Source organism: Triplophysa rosa, linkage group LG1 (assembly GCF_024868665.1).
Source record: "Triplophysa rosa linkage group LG1, Trosa_1v2, whole genome shotgun sequence".
In the NCBI taxonomy this organism is placed as follows: domain Eukaryota; kingdom Metazoa; phylum Chordata; class Actinopteri; order Cypriniformes; family Nemacheilidae; genus Triplophysa; species Triplophysa rosa.
The window spans coordinates 38,473,573-38,495,571 of NC_079890.1; the positions used below are offsets into that span (position 1 = coordinate 38,473,573).

The following is a 21,999-nucleotide window of genomic DNA, read 5'->3' on the forward strand; positions in this document are numbered from 1 at the left end:
GGACAGCGATGATGTAAGAATGTGATTGGGTGTACACAAGCGTACCCAAGGGTCTGGCGCGGTCCACGGCCTGTATGTCCATGAGTCCGGGCAGGTTTGAGCGGACGGTGATGCTGTTTCCTCCCGTGTCTTTATCTGCTCTGTGTATACTTCTGCTCTGCCAGTCCGTCCAGTACATGTGAGCTCCCAGCAGCGTCAGTCCGTACGGATGCTGCACAGGAGACACCAGCGTCCTGCGGTTTAACCCATTCAGATCCGACGCTTCGATCCTCTGTAGAAAAAAAACACTAGTTAAACATCAATGATGACGTAACAGCACGTGGGCCTTTTCACAGCTGATATGTGTTGGTGTCATGACATCGGCCCTATGACCCAGATTTGTACAGAATTAAAACTCAAAAGTTCATCTTCTCCAAACCTGTAGCACTTTTTTTACTGCTGACTTACAAATCTAGTTGAGTTTGAACACTCGGCTGACAGCATCAGGACACAAACCTCAGTATGAGCATCCGCCCACAGCAGCTGAGATGACGCTCGGTCTATAGCCAGTCCATTCGGCCAGCCCAGATTATTATTGATCAGAACCACGCGCTCCGATCCGTCCATAGCAGAACGCTCCAACTTGGCATGTTCACCCCAGTCACTCCAGTACATGTACCTTAAAAAAGACAAATGATGGAAATCATGACATCCACAAAGCCAAGACACGTGTCTCTGACTAACCGTGTTCCTGAATAGAAGCAACGGCACTTTGAAGCTTGGCTTATGAAAACGTGACCTCTAATGCTAACAGAAACGTCACATGTCATGTCATGTCCTGAGGTCTTGAAAGCAATCGTGGCTAAATCGTTTACCCCATCTCGTGGTACAGGGCGATAGCACGAGGGCTGTCCAGGTTCTGCCACACCAGCACTTTTCTCATAGAGCCGTTGAGATTGGCCACCTCGATGCGGTTTGTTCCGGTGTCCGTCCAGTAGATTTTCCTGCCCACTGAATCTACAGCCAGACCGTCAGTGGTCAACAGACCTGAAGATGAAAGACGAGACTTGAGTTCATCTCTAGAACAATGACGGAGGGGAAATGAATGAAATGAAACATGATCGTTTTCTGGGTACCGGTTGAGACGACTTCCTCTTGTTGTGTGCCGTTGACATTGCTTCTGCTGATCTTCTTTAATGTGCTGTCTGACCAATACACTTTACCTGCAGTAACACAAGATTCATCATAATGCACCATTCAAGAAGCAGGTTATGAGTCATACATCATTAACCAATCAGCTTTAAGAATAGCAAATGTTGGGGGGCTGTTGGTTAAGGTCCAAATTTCAGTTTCATCGCAGCTTCAAAAGACTCTACATGACACCAGCCGATGAATATGGGTGTTGTCTAGCCAAACGATTAGTCATTCTACAAGCAAACTACAAAATGATATACTTTTAAAACATAAATACGCGGCTCGCACTGCCTCCATGTAGCACGTTCATGACTTCACGTACTCTGTAATCACGTCGGAAAGGTCACGTAAGCGGAAGTTCCGACCCAGTGTTTACGAGTGTGGAGAAAGAAGACCGTTCAAAAGTTCTTGAAAGTTGAACAAGGTTATTTTAGTTTAGAGTTCCTGTTCATTGAAATCAAATCAAATATTGACCTAAAAATTATTGGAAAAACTTGAATCTAAAAATAAAGTAAGTTTAAAGCAGAAAAATTATAATAATAAACAAAAACTATAAAAATGAATTAATCTTATATAGCATATTATATAGATTAAAAATAAATCAATAAATAATAAAATGACAAAAGCATACGCCAAAATTGCTAAAACTAACTAAGATTAATACAAAACCTAAAAATGTACAAATAAAAGCTAATTTCAAATATTAATAAAACTAAATAAAACTAAAATCAAAACTATAATAACTCTGATGTTGAATGACACGTTATACTGTATGTATTTGTGCAAGATTATTGTTTAAAATGGTCAGTTTGTGTGCGTACCAGGGATGTTTAAATCTTTGAAAATCTACGTCACGCGCAGTGTTGGGTGTAACCAGTTACTAAGTAATGACTTCTCACTTGAAAAAGTAAAGTAAGGGATTACTCTTATATTTTCTGTAATCTAATTACAGTAACTTCTCATGTAATTAAACAAAATATTGTGTGTAATATACACTCACCTAAAGGATTATTAGGAACACCTGTTCAATTTCTCATTAATGCAATTATCTAATCAACCAATCACATGGCAGTTGCTTCAATGCATTTAGGGGTGTGGTCCTGGTCAAGACAATCTCCTGAACTCCAAACTGAATGTCAGAATGGGAAAGAAAGGTGATTTAAGCAATTTTGAGCGTGGCATGGTTGTTGGTGCCAGACGGGCCGGTCTGAGTATTTCACAATCTGCTCAGTTACTGGGATTTTCACGCACAACCATTTCTAGGGTTTACAAAGAATGGTGTGAAAAGGGAAAAACATCCAGTATGCGGCAGTCCTGTGGGCGAAAATGCCTTGTTGATGCTAGAGGTCAGAGGAGAATGGGCCGACTGATTCAAGCTGATAGAAGAGCAACTTTGACTGAAATAACCACTCGTTACAACCGAGGTATGCAGCAAAGCATTTGTGAAGCCACAACACGCACAACCTTGAGGCAGATGGGCTACAACAGCAGAAGACCCCACCGGGTACCACTCATCTCCACTACAAATAGGAAAAAGAGGCTACAATTTGCACGAGCTCACCAAAATTGGACAGTTGAAGACTGGAAAAATGTTGCCTGGTCTGATGAGTCTCGATTTCTGTTGAGACATTCAAATGGTAGAGTCAGAATTTGGCGTAAACAGAATGAGAACATGGATCCATCATGCCTTGTTACCACTGTGCAGGCTGGTGGTGGTGGTGTAATGGTGTGGGGGATGTTTTCTTGGCACACTTTAGGCCCCTTAGTGCCAATTGGGCATCGTTTAAATGCCACGGCCTACCTGAGCATTGTTTCTGACCATGTCCATCCCTTTATGACCACCATGTACCCATCCTCTAATGGCTACTTCCAGCAGGATAATGCACCATGTCACAAAGCTCGAATCATTTCAAATTGGTTTCTTGAACATGACAATGAGTTCACTGTACTAGAATGGCCCCCACAGTCACCAGATCTCAACCCGATAGAACATCTTTGGGATGTGGTGGAACGGGAGCTTCGTGCCCTGGATGTGCATCCCACAAATCTCCATCAACTGCAAGATGCTATCCTATCAATATGGGCCAACATTTCTAAAGAATGCTTTCAGCACCTTGTTGAATCAATGCCACGTAGAATTAAGGCAGTTCTGAAGGCGAAAGGGGGTCAAACACCGTATTAGTATGGTGTTCCTAATAATCCTTTAGGTGAGTGTATACGTTGTCAAAAGTCTAACTTACTAAACGCCATGCTTAATGTATAATTCTCACATTTGTAGATACTTTGTCAGTATCCAAAAGTTACTTAGTTACTTGAGATATAACTTAGCGCTGTCAACGTTAACGCATTAACGCATGAATTAATTTTTTCAAATTAACGCGTGAGAAAATATTTATCGCAATTAACGCCCGTTTGTTTTGACATTGTTTCTAGCCTTACATTATGTAATCACGCTCTTATTCGTGTACAGGCTTTTAAACCACTTAAGCGCGATTTTAAACAGTTGCTTTGACGCGTTCAATGGAGATAGACCGCTCTAAACTGTGGAGCGCGCAAAATGCAACGAGAGGTCCAGTCTGGTGTAAACAGTCACGGGCTGAAGGCTGCGTCGGTGAATCTCTGTCAGACAGCGCATCCGTGTTAAGTTCTCTTTCGTGCTTGAATGGATAAAACCACACAAGATTATGTCAGAAAGCCCGTTTTGTCTAGCATTTTCTTAAGCACAGACTTCAAAGTGTAAAATAAATCTTATAAATGAATGCAAAGAGTTGTAAATGGGAGTGCTGTTGACTAGCTTTAATGAGAATTCTTCTGCATTTAATTTATAATTTAGCATTAAAGACTGTAAAGTGTCCTTCAATTTCCTACATGAGCTCTCAATTATACTGTTGAATGGCTATAATTAATGTTAAAATAATCAATTTAATAGAGACATCAGTTACAATACTAATATCAAAATGTTAGCTTTCATAAAATGATGCTGTTAAAGAAATATGTTGTTTCTATATCAATTTGAAGATTAAATGTGAAATTATTAAAATGTAAAAGTATATTTTAAAATAAAATCCTTGTGTGCGATTAATCGTGATTAATCACAGAAAAAATGTGTGATTAATCCGATTATTTTTTTTTTATCGATTGACAGCACTAGTATATATATTATTTATTTGAATGAAATAAAAGAGCCGTTTCATGTTTATCTTTGAATCACTTAACTAATCAAGGTTTATATAGCATATGGAAAGTAATTAGTAATAAGTAACTAAATACTTTTTGGAGAAAGTAATTTGTCCAGTAATCTAATTACACTATTGAATATGTCATTAGTAACTAGTAATTAATTACTTTTTCAGAGTAACTTGCCCAACACGGGTACGCGTAACCTTTCCATCGTGATTGCGTAATACAGAAGTCGTTTTCTTGAAAAATGTTTGGCTAGACAACACCCTTATTCATCGGCTGGTGTCGTGTAGTCTTTTGAAGCTCCGATGAAACGCGATTAACCAACAGCCTCCCGTTAAAGTCCATTATATGGATAAAAACCCTGGAAAGTAGGGATGCGCATTTTTGATCATATTTTATTTAGAGTACTGGACAGGTTTGAAAAACGAGTACTCGATTAATTGAGGGCGGGGCATTAGAGGGGGCGCAATGCAAACTCTCGCAACGCAACCATCATCGATCGTCGCTGAAGAGTACTCGTGCCCATCCCTACTGGAAAGCTTTCCTCAAAAGCCTCAATTTGTTTTCCACAGAAGAAATAAACACACGGACGGCTTGTGAATTCTCATGAAATTTCAATTTTATAGTGAACTACTCCTTTAAGAGTAAAATATATAAACGTGTGTTAAGTTCTGTACGTTGAAAGTGTCCACACACCTTCTACAGCATCCACACCGATCGCAATAGTGTTCTTCATGGATGAGTTGACTGCCAGGACGACATCAGCGAAATACGGGATGTCCAGAGAAATCATTCTGACATCTGTCCGCCGGGCGAAGATGAGGAAACTGTTCATTCCTGTAACATGACAAGAAATGATTCTTGTGTTAAAGAAATCGTTTCTAATACACATTACCATTCAAAAGTCGATTCAAATTTGTCATTCCAAAATTTTATTGAGTTTACTGTTCTTTTAAAACGTGAGAAATCTTTTGAACAGTAGTGTTTCAGCCGCTAACATACGGAACCCAAGGTCAGCGAGCGTCCACCCCATGAGATCATCAGCACTGACGTGTCACTTCCATGACCCCTGACCCCCCTCAGCAGGCTCACGTTTCAAAGAAGATCCAGTGCCACGGGCAGAGCGACCACCTGTGATCCCTCCAGTAAATACCTGAGGCTCTTTAATGACGTGTCACAGAATGCTTGACTTATGCAGGCTTTCTTAGATATCCAAGAAGGTGACATGTGATCATGTGATCATGTGAACGGTACCGTGAGTGCAGGTCTTGCCGTCCGCCTGAAGGTTGATGCCGGTGGGACACGCACAGCTCGAGCCTTTAGGGGCAGGCGACAGCAGACACAGATGACTGCAGCCTCCGTTATTCACCGAACACGCCGTCTGAACTTTAGACGGAGAACAAACACAGGTGAGAGAGGAACGCACTGACTGTCCGATCAGAATTAAGACCTCTGGGTGTCTCAGTGCATCATAGCGCATCAATGAGACTTTGTTGATCTGATGCTGTAAAACCTGAGACACTACATTCTTCTCTGATCAGGTATCTGCTAGAAAAGTGACAGTCACAGAAAAGAACAAAAATATGGCTGCTGAAACGTTGCTTTAGAAGATCAAGGCACGTAATGTACAGCATTTAGCTCATTTAATGCATAATGACACACATTTAACTTTTAACTGGAGACGAATGAAGGATGTAAAAGTCTTTGATGTTTACTTTTCCTTCTGTGGTTGTGGAACATGTGAATGTCCATGAGGTTCTCCAGGTTCTCAGCGAGTGTTTTGCGGTCTAAACCCGTGAGTTTGTCTGCGCTCTGGATGCTTTTGGACTGCCAGTCGGTCCAGTAAATTCTGTCTTCATGGAGAGTCAGTCCAAACGGATGCAGCAGCTGGCTGCCAATCAACACCTTCCAGAAAAACAAAAAACCTGATTTTCAATTTCGCCAAAAGATGGACACTCGCTTGAAATATGGATGAGCTGATTTGAAATGTCTGACAACTGATCATTTCAATACAACTGGTTTCTAATGCACTTTTTGTCTTCGTTTTAGCAGTAGAGACATCAAAGAGAACAGAGAAATGTCATGATATTCTTGATATACAGTATGAAATACATATCAAGAATATATTCAGAATATAAATATATATGAAGAGTTGAACTGTGACGAGCAGAGCGGGACGAGGGCCGTGAGGGAACGGTGCGAGGCCGGTATCATGAGCGTAGTGCTGTAGTACTCGAGTCCGGTCTCGAGACGTTTTTTATGGTCTCGGACTTGTCTTGGACTCGTTGGTATTTGAACTCGGACTTGTCTCGGACTTGGTCATTGGTCTCGCAAATGTTCTAGTCGGTCTCGTCCGAGTCCAGCGATATATGTTTTATTTTCTCCTTCAAAACAAAACATTGATAGAGCAATATTCTTGTGATCCGAAAACTGTTGCCGACTCTCGACTCTAGAACGAGAGCTGCGTGTGCTCATAAGTTCTCTCTTCACACAGCAGTTCAGTGTGTGCTGTTGTTGTAACTAAATAACTCCGGTATATTGGTTCAAGTCCGCAGGACTGTCATGCACGCCAGAAAGCGAATAACTGAATTAATTTGTGGATAATATTAAGTGTTTACGGGAGACGTTAAACGGGAACGATTCAGCTGAACTAGTTCGACCGGGTCACTAAAAAGAAAGAACCGGTTCGAATGAACGATTCGTCCGCGGCGTGAACCAGCATCAATCATTCATCAGGCACGATGTCAGCGAGCAGCGGCGTGATACAGATTGGTTTTACAAACCATAATAAATGAATCAACAGTGCGCTTAAAAGGAAACAGTTTGCTTTTTGCAACAAAACTTTCCCCGAAACATGTGGGCCAACATCCAATTTCGTAAGACACCTGCAAAGGCATTACAAAGAGAGGTAAGTTAATGCCATGTTTCAGAGTTAGCATTGCATTTGAGTATTTTAGACAGTTTGGAAAGTAGGGCTTAAAGATAAGATTGATCGTATTTTTATTGTCATTGTGATGAACATGTTATTTAAGGATGGGCACCGACGTGCTTATAAACGAGCCGTGGAGCCTCTGCTCTTTCAAGCGGCTCCTCTATCGAACACGCACGTGCACGGGCAGGCGCGCACACGCACGCACACACACGCACAAAAGTGTTCATTGCTGCACAACCTTGCTGTTAGGAGGGCTGATAAAAAAGTTCCTTAAAAAAGTAATAAACAGTTACACTTCGGCTTTGTGACTTTAGTGCTATACCTATATAGTAAAAATAAAATGACCTTATTTTATCTGCTTTTTGATCATTACAAACAATAATGAAAATGATTATCTTAGAATAGAAGATATGCTGTCTCTTGCATCACAAAAATAATCAATAGTTAAATATGTGGTCTTGTAGTCATGATTTTTTTCTGTCTCTCTTGACTGTCTCAATTGGACTCGGTCTTGACTTGGACTCGAACCTCTTTGGACTCGGACTTGACTCGGTCTCGACTAGTCCTGGTCTTGGACGTGTCTTGGACTCGACAATGGTGGACTTGACTACAGCCCTACGATGAGCGTCAGCTGCGCGTTGCACCGGTCTCGCATCTCTCACGGAGTAGCTCCGGAAGCATAAAAGGACGAGCGACAGCAGTGAAGGACGAGAGAGAACCAGGCCTGGATTTTATGTCATGTTTCATTAGGTTTGTGTTATCACTTTACTTTCGTTTTGTTGTTTGTTTATTGTATTAAAAGTTGTTCAATGTTCGCCAGTTCCGGCCTCCTCCTTCCTGTTTATAGGAACATTGTTACTAGAACATTTTTCAAAAATCATGTTTTTATTATGTTTTATTGTATTCGTTTGTGTATTTTTCGAGTTATTGTTGCTTAAATCAAAACAAACCAACTGCAGTTTGATTGATATGAATGGGAACGCACAATAAAAAAACATGATTTTTGAAAAATGATCTCATTTTGGAATTAAACTCTTCATATGCACAGTATATATACACATTCTTGATATATGAAGTATCATGAAATATCATAAAAATAAATGCTATCAGTACAATTTTAGTGATGGAATCCCAAACCAAGTCTGTTTAAATGGATATCTTCCATCTGGATCTCTATAATAAACATGAATGTTTACCTGTCTGCCTGATCCGTCAAAGTTGCCAAACTCAATGGTTTTGACACTGGCATCAGCCCAGTAGAGTCTCTGTGTTTGGTAGTCGATCGCTAACCCGTTCGGCCACGTCAGGTTAGTGGAGATGATAACCGTACGCTCGGACGCGTCCATACCCGCACGCTCGATCTTTGGATTCGCACCCCAGTCTGTCCAGTACATGAATCTACGACGACACAAAACCACACGATTGACTGCTAGGATGAATCGCTTGGTTGTTTTGGTCGCTTTGAATACTAAACAAAACATCCAAGTACTGTTGACGTACCCTCCGATCGGATCAACAACGATGTCTCGGGGACGGTCAAGGTTCTCCCAGACGAGAACGGTGCGCATGCTTCCATCCGTGTTGGAAACTTCAATGCGATCTGTGCCTAAAGAGACAAAATCCGTTTTCTTAATGAACTTGAATGACGAAAAGCAGTAGAACGAGCGGACGAGAAAAACTGAGGTCACCTGCATCGGTCCAGTAGAGTTTGCGTGTCAGCCAATCTATAGCAAGACCAGCGGGACTTTCCAAACTGGTGTCCACCACAACCTGCGACGACACGCAACACAGAGACTGAAAACACAGCCCAACAATCGCATCAGATGCGATGACAGACACTAGCCGGGTCTCGGGTTCAAGTCCCACAAACCTCCTGTTTGCTTCCGTCCCATTTGGCTCGATTGATGGAGTCGGTGGTGACGTCAGTCCAGTAAACGCATCGCTCGCTGGAGTCCCAGTCCAGAGCCACGGCGTTCCTGACGTCAGCCAGAGGTATGACATCGTCCAGCTTGTCTTCGGTGTCGAAGCTGATTCGTCGGATGTCCGTCCTTCGGGCAAAAAGCAGGAACTTGTCAAGACCTGATCAAAGACCAAAGGTCTCCTGTCAGTCCTTCACGCTTCAGAGGTTCATCAGTACAGACACACGCTCGCATTTCAGACAAACGTACTCGCTTGTTACAGATTTAAAAAGCATGCAATATGTTTTTATAACCCCATGAAATCCCTCAGGTTTTGCACAATCAGGGAACTATTCCGTTACTTGATCACTGATTATAAACATTTTTAAGATATTCATTCATTGGAAGGAGCTGTACTCACTCTCAGCGCAGTTGTACTGGTCGACCTTCTTATAGCCGGTGGGACACATACAGGTGAAAGTCTTATTACTGGGCAGACACAGGTGACTACAGCCCCCGTTATTGTTTCCACAAGGATTTCTTCCACCTACAGACACAAAGAAAAATCTTTTTCTCACAAACAATAGCATGTTAGCCTTTAGATCACATGGTCCTAAGAAACATGAAGCTTGTCAAGAGGGATCAAACTTTGACTTGTAATGTAAACTTGCAAACTGCACAAATTGCAAATTAATGCAAATAGAAACAAAAATTGTGTTTTAAATTTGGGAGAAATATTGTTAGTAGTTCACAGAATGAAACATCATAATTGACCTAAACACATACCTAGAAATAATTTTGAAATCTCTACACAGAAATAAACTCATTATAATTGTTATTTTCTGTGTATACCATGGAATGTAAATAAAAGGTGTGGTAAACTCTTGGTAAAATATTGTGATGTATAAAATGAAATTTCTTCGTGAAGTGTGAATATCTTAAAGCTCAGATGTGAGATTAGATTTTTGGTCACTACGTAACTCATTTTAGGATAAGAGTGAAGAATAAAAGGGTGGTGTGTGGTCAGCTGACCTGCAGGCTGTCTCTGCGGGTGAAGCGTGTGGATGTCCATGGGGAAATGCAGTTTGTTTCGGATCACCTCCTGGTTCTTGCCAGTAAACTTGTTTGCGCTGTTGATGCTCTTGGTGTGCCAGTCTGTCCAGTACAGATTATCCTCAAACACCGTGATGGCAAACGGATGAGGGAGACCTGACCCAGACAAAATGACGATGGACACATGAGGAAAGGGATTCAATCGTTTTTTTCCAGAAAACATACAAATATTAAAATAAGGTTAAAAACTGTTTCAACCAAATTTGCAATGTTAAAGGGACACTTCACCCAAAAATGAAAATTCTGTCATTTATTCACCTTCGAGTTGTTCCAAATCTGTATAAATGTCTTTGTTCTGATGAACACAGAGGAAGATATTTGGAAGAATGCTTATAACCAAACAGATTTTGGCCCCCACTGACTCCCATAGTAGGAAAAATTACAATGGTCGTCAAAAGTGCCCCAGAACTGCTTGCTGTCCTACATTCTTCAAATGTCTTCATCAGAACAAAAAAGGATAAATTAATTTTTCCTACTATGGGAGTCAATGGGGGGCAAAATCTGTTTGGTTATAAGCATTCTTCCAAATATCTTTCTCTGTGTTCATCAGAACAAAGAAAAGTAAACAGATTTGCAACAACTCAAAGGTGAGTAAATGATGACAGAATTTTCAGTTTGGGGTGAACTGTCCCTTTAAATTCATCATGTTCACTGTTGAAGCTTGTAAACACTAAACAGGCCCTTTGGGGGTCTCACATGGATCTGGTTATGACTCTGATGTCTGGAATAAATGCAGTTAATGACTTTCATATGAGAGGATGTGATGAGATGTGAAGCTGAAATCAAAAGCACATCAGTCATTGGAGCTGTGCAGGATGAAGCAGTTTAACTGTGATTTCTGCTGGGCTATAACTGATCATGTCTATAATTCACACTGTAAATATAAAGAATCTCTTTCATCCCGTCTGTTACTGCACATACACAGATAGCGGTCATTGTTAAGGAACATTCAGTCTGTCAAACACAAACATATAAAGAAGTAGAGCTGATCAAAGCACCTCTGAAATCTTTATGAAACGTCTGGAATTATACGCTCTTATAGATTCACTCTTCCATCTCTCACTTTGTATGGTCTATAGTTCACTGTTGTTCACTTTATAAACTTGCTCTTGTAAGTCACATGATCCTGCTGGCAAAGGCATGTTAGCTGGTTAGGTGATAAACTAGCGAGAGGACCAGCACAGGTGATGCTAGTTCGTTTCTTATGCCACTGACTGACTTTATTCCTGTTTTAAGTCTCAATAAATTCAATTCAAATGTATTTCTTTGGGGCTTTTCACATTTTAAATGACATACATTAAAATAAACTGAATGCATAAGAAAAAAGGTACAAAATAACGACAAAAATGCACAAATATAAAAATGATGAATACATGAATCTGGTTAGACTTAAACCGTAAAAAAAAGTATAATTCAACCTTTTTTTCCCCAAGTAAGTCCTTAAGTCTAATGCAGGTTTGTTGACAGTTTAAAAACATTTTAAATACTTCAATGCTGTCCGTCTGAAACCTCGTATCGCCATATTTCATGATTTTTCTTTTTCTTCACTGGGTTTTGCAAATATCTAACCAATAAAAAGTATCAAGAAGTGCTTGTCAACTTTGACAACACAGTATTTAATCGTTTAAAAAATACAGTGTTTTTTCCATTTCCTAAAAAACCGTGAGTTTGGTCTGGACAGTGTTAGTAACACTAATATAAGAACAATATAGTTTTTCATTTATGAATCTTTATTTATTTTATTTAATGCCAATATAATGGTTCGTGTTAGTTAATTGTGCAGTAACTATTTTGATTTAAGAAATGTATAAGTAAATGATGAAATGAACACGAATGAATAATGCTTCTGCAGTATTTAGTCCATTTTAAAGCAACACTTTGTAGTTTTTTCAACCTTAAAATAGTGTCCCTAAAATGATTTCGGTGGTAGAACAACTCTTAACTGGACGAATTCAACTGCCGTCATAGCGGCTACAAGCACACTCTGTAAGTTCTGTGTTGGGGTCGGTACACAAAGCCCCGCCCATCTGCCTGCGAAAGATGGTTTCCAAACAACGTTTCTGCATTCGCCGGTTTCATCAGCTTACTAAACAAATTCACGTGTATTGCGTTACATGGAACATGTAACGCAACATTACTTACGACACTGGTAACAGACAATTGCGCTTATCAACCACATGGGGGAGCCCGTGAGCAAAAGTTATAAAGTGTTGCTTTAACTAACTTACTTGACTAATGTTAACAAATACAACCTTACTGTGTAAAGTGTTATCAATACTCAAAACAATTTTTTTACAGTTTAACTTGACTGAATGCAATATTGGATGTTAAACCGCATTGCGTCTTTAAATCACTTTAAAGTTAAAAAGCGCTCAAGATGTTTTCAGACGATGAAGAATGAGGAATGTGAAGAGCAGATCTTGGTCAGCCCATATTAAAAGTCTCTCAGCACATTTCTCTATATGAGAAACTGTATGTGAAGCTCCAGGTGTGCAGGGCTGTTTTCTGATGTTATCGCCCAGATTTGACCTCCGTTCTTTTGTTCCCTCGACTCGCTGCTTCGTCTTTTCTTCAGGTCCACGCCATCATTCTCCTGTGCCGATTGTTTTATTGGGGATGATGCTGGCGCCTCATCCTACAGGTCCAGCTGCGCTTCTGCTGATGTTCTCAATGAGAGGAACGTTCTGTGAATGTTAACAGCTCGACTTACAGGTCTCACACCTCACCCAGGTGCAGCTATTGTGTTCCTGCTCGCCCTGACACTTCATCTTCCCTTGAACGTGCCGAAGTGGAAAGTAAATAAAACCACACACCGAGACGCCAGCATTTTCACTCCAGATGTGAGCGAGTGTTTGACTTATCGGCTCTTTTGCACGTCAGAGCAACAACAGGGCTTTCATTGACTGAATATTTGCCCCATAACATATCTGCACATGATTTAAAGGGATAGTTCAGCCAAAAATAAAGCATTCTGTCATCATTTACTCACTCTCACGTGGTTGTAAACCTGTATGCGAGTCTTCAGTGGAACACAAAAGAAGATTGCTTTTGTGTTCATACAATGTTGTTTAGTTACCAACATTCTTCAAAATATCTTCTGCGGTCTGCATATGGGTTTGGAATGACATAAGAGGGAATCATTTCTTTAATTCACTCTTTGAAACGTGTGAAGGTCATTACATTAAACACAATTTTTAAACGAGACGTTGAATATTATGACGGTTAGAATTGCTGAAACACAGTAAGGTCACGCTGTAGCTTTGTGAAATCATTTGTCATCTGTGATGAATGTAGATGACGTCTGAGCTCTTCACAACACTACGAAACATGCTGGCAATGAAACAGGTCTGGGAACAGATCCAGCCCAGCACTTGGACCCTCACAGAGCAAGAGACTCGTCAGTTTGACTACTGTCCACAAATCAAATCACACATTTAACAGCTGCTCATTGATCAATATTAAAAAACTACTTTACTGTAGTTTATTCAACCATACTGTTCCATCTGAAGATCGGATAGAGGAATACAGTGTAGAAATAACAGGGATCATCAACAAGAACGGCCCGCTGAGAGAGTTTAGGTCACATGTTGCAGGGTTCTTATCGTTAACTAAAACTATGAAAACATTTCTGTTCAATAAAATGATGTAAAATAAGCCTAAATATTATTTGAAAAACCTTAACCTAACAGAAACGTTGCCTTCGCAAAAAACTATAACATAAATATACAAAATAAAACTAATTCAAAATATTAATAGAACAACAATAAAACACACCAGAGTTATTATAGTTTTGATTTGAGTTTTATTTCGTTAGATTAATTTTTTAAATGAGCCTTTATTTTTTGTGTAATTATATTTAAAGTTTTAGCAATTTTGGTATATGTTTTTGTCATTTTATAATTCATTGGTTTATATTTTATGTTGCTATATAAGATTAATTCATTTTTATTTTAGTTTTATTTAGTTTATTATTATACTTTTAATGCTTCGAACTTTTTTCATTTTATTTTTGAGGCAATATTTCAATTCTTCCTTTAGTTAAGTTTTTTCCAATAATTTTTAGGTCAAAATTTGATTTAATTTCAATGAACTGTAACGTTTTCAAACTTTTAATTTTTGTAAACTAAAATAACCTTGAAACGCACTGCATCACTGCATTGCCGGTATGTTTTATAGCAGGGGTTCCCAAACTTTTCAGCCTGTGACCCCAAAACAACAGGGCCGGGAACTCGAGACCCCCACTATCCTCGGAGGCAGCTAAAGTATACAAACATTGAACGCAACTGCGCACATGCACTTATTAGGTCTATCCAAACACGCGCAAAATGACAACATAAAAGAACACAGTCTAACATAATATGACTATATAGTTATTTACTCATTATTTTACTTGTTGTTATACATAAATCATGAATCATGAAATCAAATTTCATCAAACTGATTCAAGTGCTGATGGATGTGCCTCTTTATGCAAATGCCGGCCTCTTTTAGTACTTGAGGACGATGGCCTTTCTTTCTTCAGTGCTTCTCCTCCACCGCTGGCCGCCCTGCGTTATCTTTGGTCAATATTAACCAACATTTCATTTCAACAATTAATAATATCCTAAACTTAAAGCCTGAAAAACAATCTGCGTGCACATATGGGAATGTTTAATGTGGTGCTGTAAATGGACTTTCTGCACCTAACCTAATGCAGTTGCTAATGTGACATAATCCCCTCAGGGGTCACGATCGCGGGGGGGGAATCCAATGGCTGATGGTTTTTTTATTCGCATGGTTTTGTTTTTAACCTAACTAATATTTTTATATTTTGTTACACTTATTGATTAAATATGCTATTCCTAATAAAAAATAGATTTCTGGAAATCATCTTGCGACCCTCCAGGGGGGTCCCGACCCCTACTTTGGGAACCCCTGTTTTATAGTGACCATGTAAGCATGTAATTATTTTTTGCAGTTGAACAAGTTTTTCTAACACATACAAATATGTCACTAAAGATTTTCGCAGTACAAATCTCGGCAGGCAAATAACAAACTGCTCAACTGTAAATATCTGTAACACACACTTGAGTCATGTGCCACCACGATTAAGAAATTACGTTTATTTTCCTTTAGAAACGGTATCGTTTTGGACATAATGTGATTTTGAATACTTGAGTTTCATGTAACGGGACAACAGGATTAAAGCTGATCCAGGTTGAAGGTAAAATTAAAACCGGGATTAAACCGAAGCCGTTGGCAGGAAGGTTCGACTCGTAAGCCAGCCAAATGTGTGATCAAGTTAGATTTTGATGGAAAATCAGACCAGACCGTTTAAACATTTCGACTAATCCAGCACACACAACAACTCCTGGAAAAAGTCAGTGTAAGGCATGACATCAATTCAGAAGCTACTGTCATGTCTTATAAATCAAGTCTTTTACCTTGACTAATGACGGCTTTTCTGTTCTTCCCGTCCAGATCAGCCCGTTCAATCACGTGATGTTTGGCATCCACCCAGTACATGCGGTGACTGGCGTAGTCTATGGTGAGTCCGTTGGGCCAGAACAGGTGCGTGTCGGCTATTATTTTGCGACCAGAACCGTCCATGTTGGAATATTCGATGCGTGGCATGTTCCCCCAGTCCGTCCAGTAAATCTTACTGTGACGCAGAAACATTAAGATTCACAAACGTACACCATCATATGAGACTTCATTAACAACATTAGCATATGTTCGTATTTCGCATTTTAAGCTCATTTTCACTTAATTGCACATGTTCCATGTTTTTTCTACTGTTATTTATAAGAATCTCCATGCAGGGTTCCCACACCAAGCCAAATGTCAAATTCCCTGACTTTTCCCTGACTTTCACTGACTAAAATGTTGAATTTCCATGACCTATAATGAATGAAACCCAGTCTTTGAAGTGGTCGTTTTTTAGCCAAAGCTCTTGGCATTTTGCCTTAGTTAAGAGCTACAGGTGACTGCATTTGACTTAAGTGATCACCAGGTGACAAGCGGGAAGGGAATAAAATGGCGCTAAAGATAACCATAACAATACGCAAAAATGTGTAAAAAAAACATGATCAAAAAGACAGTATAGAAAAATTACATTTTGATAATTGGAAACTAAAATTTAAAGTGACAAACAAAAACCCCAGATATTCCATGCCCTCGACAAAAAAAATCCAGGACTTTCAACGTCTGGAATAGACCTTGTAAAATTCCATGATATTACAGAAATTCCATGACCCGTGAGAACCCCGTTCATGAGAGTCTATTTCTTTCTAGCCAAAATGTGTCAGAGTTTATAATCGTATATTTAACATCTAAATTTGACTAATGCATTACACCTTAAAAAACAAATCAACATTAACTCGTACTTTATTACTTCCAAAACTTGGAACTAGAGAGGCCTTGAATAGAATATAAAACACATGAGATGTTAGAAATGAGGAATGGGTTCATTTTTTGCCTCCGTAGTTTCAATCCAGAGGCAATTACAGTTTAATGGACCTCTGCATGAGAGTCAAAAGGAGAGTACGTACCCTTCGATAGGGTGCAGAGCAATTGCTCTCGGTTTCTCCATGTTCTGCCACAAAAGCACTTTACGCTGTGTGCCGTCCAGGTTGGACACTTCGATACGAGACGTGCCCGAGTCGGTCCAGTACAGTTTATCTTGAATCCAGTCGATGGCCAGACCACCTGAGACCGAAAGAGCAATAAAACAAACGCTGAATGCAACGATGCCGATGCTTCTGAATCTCAGAGCTGACTTCTAGTGGGCTCATACCTGGGCTCTCAAGACCCGTGGACACGACCTCCTCCACGTTACTGCCATTGAGACTGGCTCTCATGATCCGGTCCAGCGTCACATCCGACCAGAACACCACCTCTCTGCTATAAAGAAAGTCTAACGCGATGGCATTCTCCAAATTATTCAGTAACAGCGTGTATTCCGAGCGGTGCGGCAGAACCTGACGGATATCGATCCGATTCGCGAATAGCAAAACTGGTTCTGGGCCTGGAAACAGAGAAAGAAGACAAGTTCATTAATTCTTAGCAACATACATTAAATGTGCATCTCGACAGCATACAAACTAAATCAACAAAGTGAGCGAGATTTTCCAAGAAGTGTCTTTTGTTTGTCCTGGAACAACATTTTTGTCAAACAATTCTAACCACATCCCGAACCCAAACCAATCACTACAATTACAGGGAAATGATGGGGTTATAATGTATTATTGTTTTTATTAAACTATAACGTATGGCTCCTGTAATTGATTGTCTGGGGTAGTTTTTCTAGCACACAGCATATCATTTGTCAACTACTGCTTTGAAAATAAATGTATTGTGACAGGCCAGCTGGCTGAATTATTCAACAAAACACAGAGAATAAAAACAATCAGACATCTTAGTTTTGCTGTTGAAACATTGTAGTCTTACCCAGAGCTTTACAGCTGCGTTTATCCGGTCGCAGTTCATATCCTTGCACACACCAGCACAGAAAACCTCCTTCAGTGTTTGTGCAGCCCTGACTGCAGTAACCTTCATCTGCACATTCATCCACGTCTGATGACACAAACACCAACAACATCACTTAAGAGTACGTTTACACGATAAAAAACTGAGACGTTTTTCCTTTGTGACTTTGAAAAGTTTCACGTACACACGACAGCATTCTCAAAACGGTCTGCATTTACATGGATCCGGGAAAACAAGTTTAAACGATGTATTGTGCATGCCAGGCCAGTGGAAGGCGCTGTTGCGCTATAAAGAAACACTACGTGCTTGCGCACATCCGCATACACTGTTTTAATCTAAAAGCACTTTTAATACACTTTGTTGGCATGTTTGTGTGTTTATAGTAGTGTGCATATAAATACTTTGTGTCCACTGGTTATAGTGGTGCAGTAAATCTACTTTTTTCTGGAGAAATGATCATAAGTATGTTGCGCGGCACAAACACTCAGCATGGAGGCCGCCAGTATTGTTTGGGGAATACTCGCGCATGCTACAGACTGAACGCGTAATACGCATGTGTATGACGTCATCGTTTTTGGAGGAAACTGGCCTACATAAAACGAGAGCTTTTCAACAGAACACGTTTCTTGAAAAACTAGGGTTATGTTTAGACCAGTAAGACGTAGTTAAAATGGAAAAGATTTTCCTTTGTGCTTTTGAACAGTTTCGGGTACAGGCAACAATGATGTCAAAACAATCCAATTTCACACAGATCCACAAAAATGAAATGACATAAATGGGGCTTTGGAATTTCACGTTTTTTACAGTAGAGCACGGTTTGTTTTCAGAAATGTGTCCTTTGAAACGCATTTAAAAAAGTTTGCATTTTCAGGCCCCTAAAACGCGGTTGCTGTGCAAAACGCATACAAAGGTTACAGCTCATGTAAACGTCTCCTAACTTGCCAAAATACTTCGCAAAACTACACTGGGTTCCAAATTATTATGCAAATGATATCTTTCTCTGGTTTTCCTAATTTGTCGATGCAAATGACAGTCAGTATAATTTTCAAGTAATCAACAGTTAGGGTACATTTGGAATTTTATTGAACAAACCTCCCACTGACAACAGTATTTATTTAAAAAATGAAAAACTCAAAATGCACTGTTCCAAATTATTATGCACAACAGAGTTTGAAAACATTTCATAGGTTGTAAAAAACTGAAAATGGTCATTTGTTGAATTTGCAGCATTAGGAGGTCATATTTACTGAAATCAAAAGCTATTTCAATCAAAAACATCCTAACAGGGCAAGTTACATGTTAACATAGGACCCCTTCTTTGATATCACCTTCACAATTCTTGCATCCATTGAACTTGTGAGTTTTTGGATAGTTTCTGATTGGATTTCTTTGCAGGATGTCAGAATAGCCTCCCAGAGCTGCTGTTTTGATGCTAACTGCCTCCCACCATCATAGATCTTTCGCTTGAGGATGCTCCAAAGGTTCTCAATAGGGTTGAGGTCAGGGGAGGATGGTGGCCACACCATGAGTTTCTCTCCTTTTATGCCCATAGCAGCCAATGACACAGAGGTATTCTTTGCAGCATGAGATGGTGCATTGTCATGCATGAAGATGATTTTGCTACGGAAGGCATGGTTCTTCTTTTTGTACCATGGAAGAAAGTGCTCAGTCAGAAACTCTACATACCTTGCAGAGTTCATTTTCACACCTTCAGGGACCCTAAAGGGGCCCACCAGCTGTCTCCCCATGATTCCAGCCCAAAACATGACTCCGCCACCTCCTTGCTGACGTCGCAGCCTTGTTGGGACATGGTGGCCATCCACTACTCCATCCATCTGGACCATCCAGGGTTGCACGGCACTCATCAGTAAACAAGACTGTTTGAAAATTAGTCTTCATGTATGTGTGGGCCCACTGCCACCGTTTCTGCTTGTGAGCATTGGTTAGGGGTGGCCGAATAGTAGGTTTATGCACAACTGCAAGCATCTGGAGGATCCTACACCTTGAGGTTTTCGGGACTCCCGAGGCACCAGCAGCTTCAAATACCTGTTTGCTGCTTTGCAATGGCATTTTTGCAGCTGCTCTCTTAATCCGATGAATTTGTCTGGAAGAAACCTTCCTCATTCTGCCTTTATCTGCACGAACCCTTCTGTGCTCTTAATCAGCCACAAATGTCTTCACAGTACGATGATCTCGCTTAAGTTTTCGTGAAATATCTAATGTTTTCATACCTTGTCCAAGACATTGCACTATTTGACGCTTTTCGGCAGCAGACAGATCCTTTTTCTTTCCCATATTGCTTGAAACCTGTGGCCTGCTTAATAATGTGGAACGTCCTTCTTAAGTAGTTTTCCTTTAATTGGGCTCACCTGGCAAACTACTTATCACAGGTGTCTGAGAATGATTTCAGTGATCCAAAGAGCACTGAGACACAATACCATCCATAAGTTTAATTGAACAATATAAAATTAAATGTTTACGACACTTAAATCCAATTTGCATAATAATTTGGAACGCAGTGTAAGATTTAAAAAATTGCAAATGGAACAAAACTTAAAACGCTTATAATCCATGTATTCTCTATTCTACTGTTTTGTGATGTATTGAGCGCTTGTGTTCTCTCACCTCGGCATGTCCTGCCGTCCTGTGCAAGCGTGTAGCCCGTATGACACGTGCACTGAACCAAACCTCTTGACATAAGACACTTCTGAGAACATCCCCCATTGTTCACGTTACAGTTTTCCTCACTAGACCTGGAACCTACAAACGCACATGTTGAGTGAAGAATTCAATATTTATCATCTTCTCTAGGTCACGACCCAAATAAGGGTCGCTGGTCTGGTCTGACATGGCCGTGGACAGCGAGGACAAAAACAAACAATTACAATGCAAACAATAAAATCTTTCAAAAGGGAAGATAAGCAAAATGCTTTCTTTTTTGACATCAACATTAAGCATAAGTTCACTTGCGACAAAGATAAACATCACTTAATGTGCTGTGAATCACTGGCTGCTGACAGTCATAAAGTCCATTTTCATCTTTTGTTAATTTCATGCAGTTTACGTTTATGTGAAAACATCTGAGATGCTCTGTTCTAGTGTTTATGTAACTGCAATGTTGGTATTTGTATGTTCCGTTAGCGTGAGATGCGGTGTGCATGTTGTTGACTCACGGCAGTCCTGGAAGGGATGTTCATCGGATCCATCCTCGCAGTCGCTGACATCATTACAGACCTTCCTCTGACCGATACAGCGCCCGTTGGCGCACAAGAACTGATCCGCCGCGCACGGAGGAGTTTCTACAGCGCCACAGACAATAAAATATACACTTTCACATTCCGTTCTGTTATTTTATGTCAGGTGAGAGATGAAGGTGTGTGACCTCACCCGTCTTTTCACAGCCATCCTCATCACTGCCATCAGAGCAATCGTCCTCTCCATCACAGCGCCATGACAACCGCACGCATCGACCTGACACACAGCGAAACTGATCGGCCATGCACATCGATGTACCTGAACATCACAAAGACGCCCGGGTCACACGTCACTGTATATTACAATACACATGTATCCTGGTACGGATGAAATGTGTGACATACTGCAGTTCTTCTCGTCTGACTGGTCGTCGCAGTCGTATTCTCCGTCACACCTCCAGCCGGCGTTTATACACATCCCACTGCTGCACATGAACTCGGCCGAACGGCACGGCTGGTGGGAAGCTGCACGCAAACAAAATCAAATAATGCTAATCGGGTTCTCAAAAGGTTCATGAATGACAAAAACTAAAATAACTGTGGATGGTGGGCGGGTGGAGAGAATTCAACATGAAATATGAAGAGCTTTATGACACGCTGATAAAAGAACAGGTGTTACACATCTGCACTAAGCTGGTGGTCCGATACTACACACACACACACAGCAGACAGCTTTCCCAAACACACGCCATCTTATCCAACACACTGTTTGACATGAGAGAGAGAGAGAGAGAGACAGAGACAGAGACAGAGACAGAGACAGAGACAGAGACAGAGACAGAGACAGAGAGAGAGAGAGAGAGACAGAGAGAGAGAGGGAGAGCGAGAGAGAGAGACAGAGAGAGAGAGGGAGAGAGAGAGAGAGACAGAGAGACAGAGGGAGAGAGAGAGACAGAGGGAGAGAGGGAGAGAGGGAGAGAGTGAGAGAGAGAGAGAGAGAGAGAGAGAGAGAGAGAGAGAGAGAGAGAGAGAGAGAGAG

General features: G+C 40.5%; 1 protein-coding gene across 3 annotated transcripts in view; it reads right to left on the reverse strand.

The window, feature by feature from the left end:
• Nucleotides 1-21,999, reverse strand: part of lrp4 (low density lipoprotein receptor-related protein 4) — an 84,425-nt gene that overhangs the window by 10,883 nt on the left and 51,543 nt on the right. For all 3 annotated transcript variants that reach the window (XM_057331163.1, XM_057331253.1, XM_057331327.1), the window contains exons 7-27: nt 21,366-21,485; nt 21,154-21,279; nt 20,940-21,065; nt 20,392-20,526; nt 17,728-17,853; nt 17,075-17,305; nt 16,830-16,986; nt 15,723-15,940; nt 10,219-10,395; nt 9,608-9,733; nt 9,159-9,367; nt 8,977-9,058; nt 8,789-8,894; nt 8,485-8,686; nt 6,072-6,261; nt 5,611-5,742; nt 5,053-5,193; nt 1,116-1,202; nt 855-1,026; nt 496-658; nt 46-271 (exon numbers count right to left, since the gene is read on the reverse strand). In XM_057331163.1, the coding sequence (XP_057187146.1) occupies nt 46-271; nt 496-658; nt 855-1,026; nt 1,116-1,202; nt 5,053-5,193; nt 5,611-5,742; nt 6,072-6,261; nt 8,485-8,686; nt 8,789-8,894; nt 8,977-9,058; nt 9,159-9,367; nt 9,608-9,733; nt 10,219-10,395; nt 15,723-15,940; nt 16,830-16,986; nt 17,075-17,305; nt 17,728-17,853; nt 20,392-20,526; nt 20,940-21,065; nt 21,154-21,279; nt 21,366-21,485 (3,252 nt within the window). The remainder of the gene's footprint in view (nt 1-45; nt 272-495; nt 659-854; nt 1,027-1,115; nt 1,203-5,052; nt 5,194-5,610; nt 5,743-6,071; nt 6,262-8,484; nt 8,687-8,788; nt 8,895-8,976; nt 9,059-9,158; nt 9,368-9,607; nt 9,734-10,218; nt 10,396-15,722; nt 15,941-16,829; nt 16,987-17,074; nt 17,306-17,727; nt 17,854-20,391; nt 20,527-20,939; nt 21,066-21,153; nt 21,280-21,365; nt 21,486-21,999) is intronic.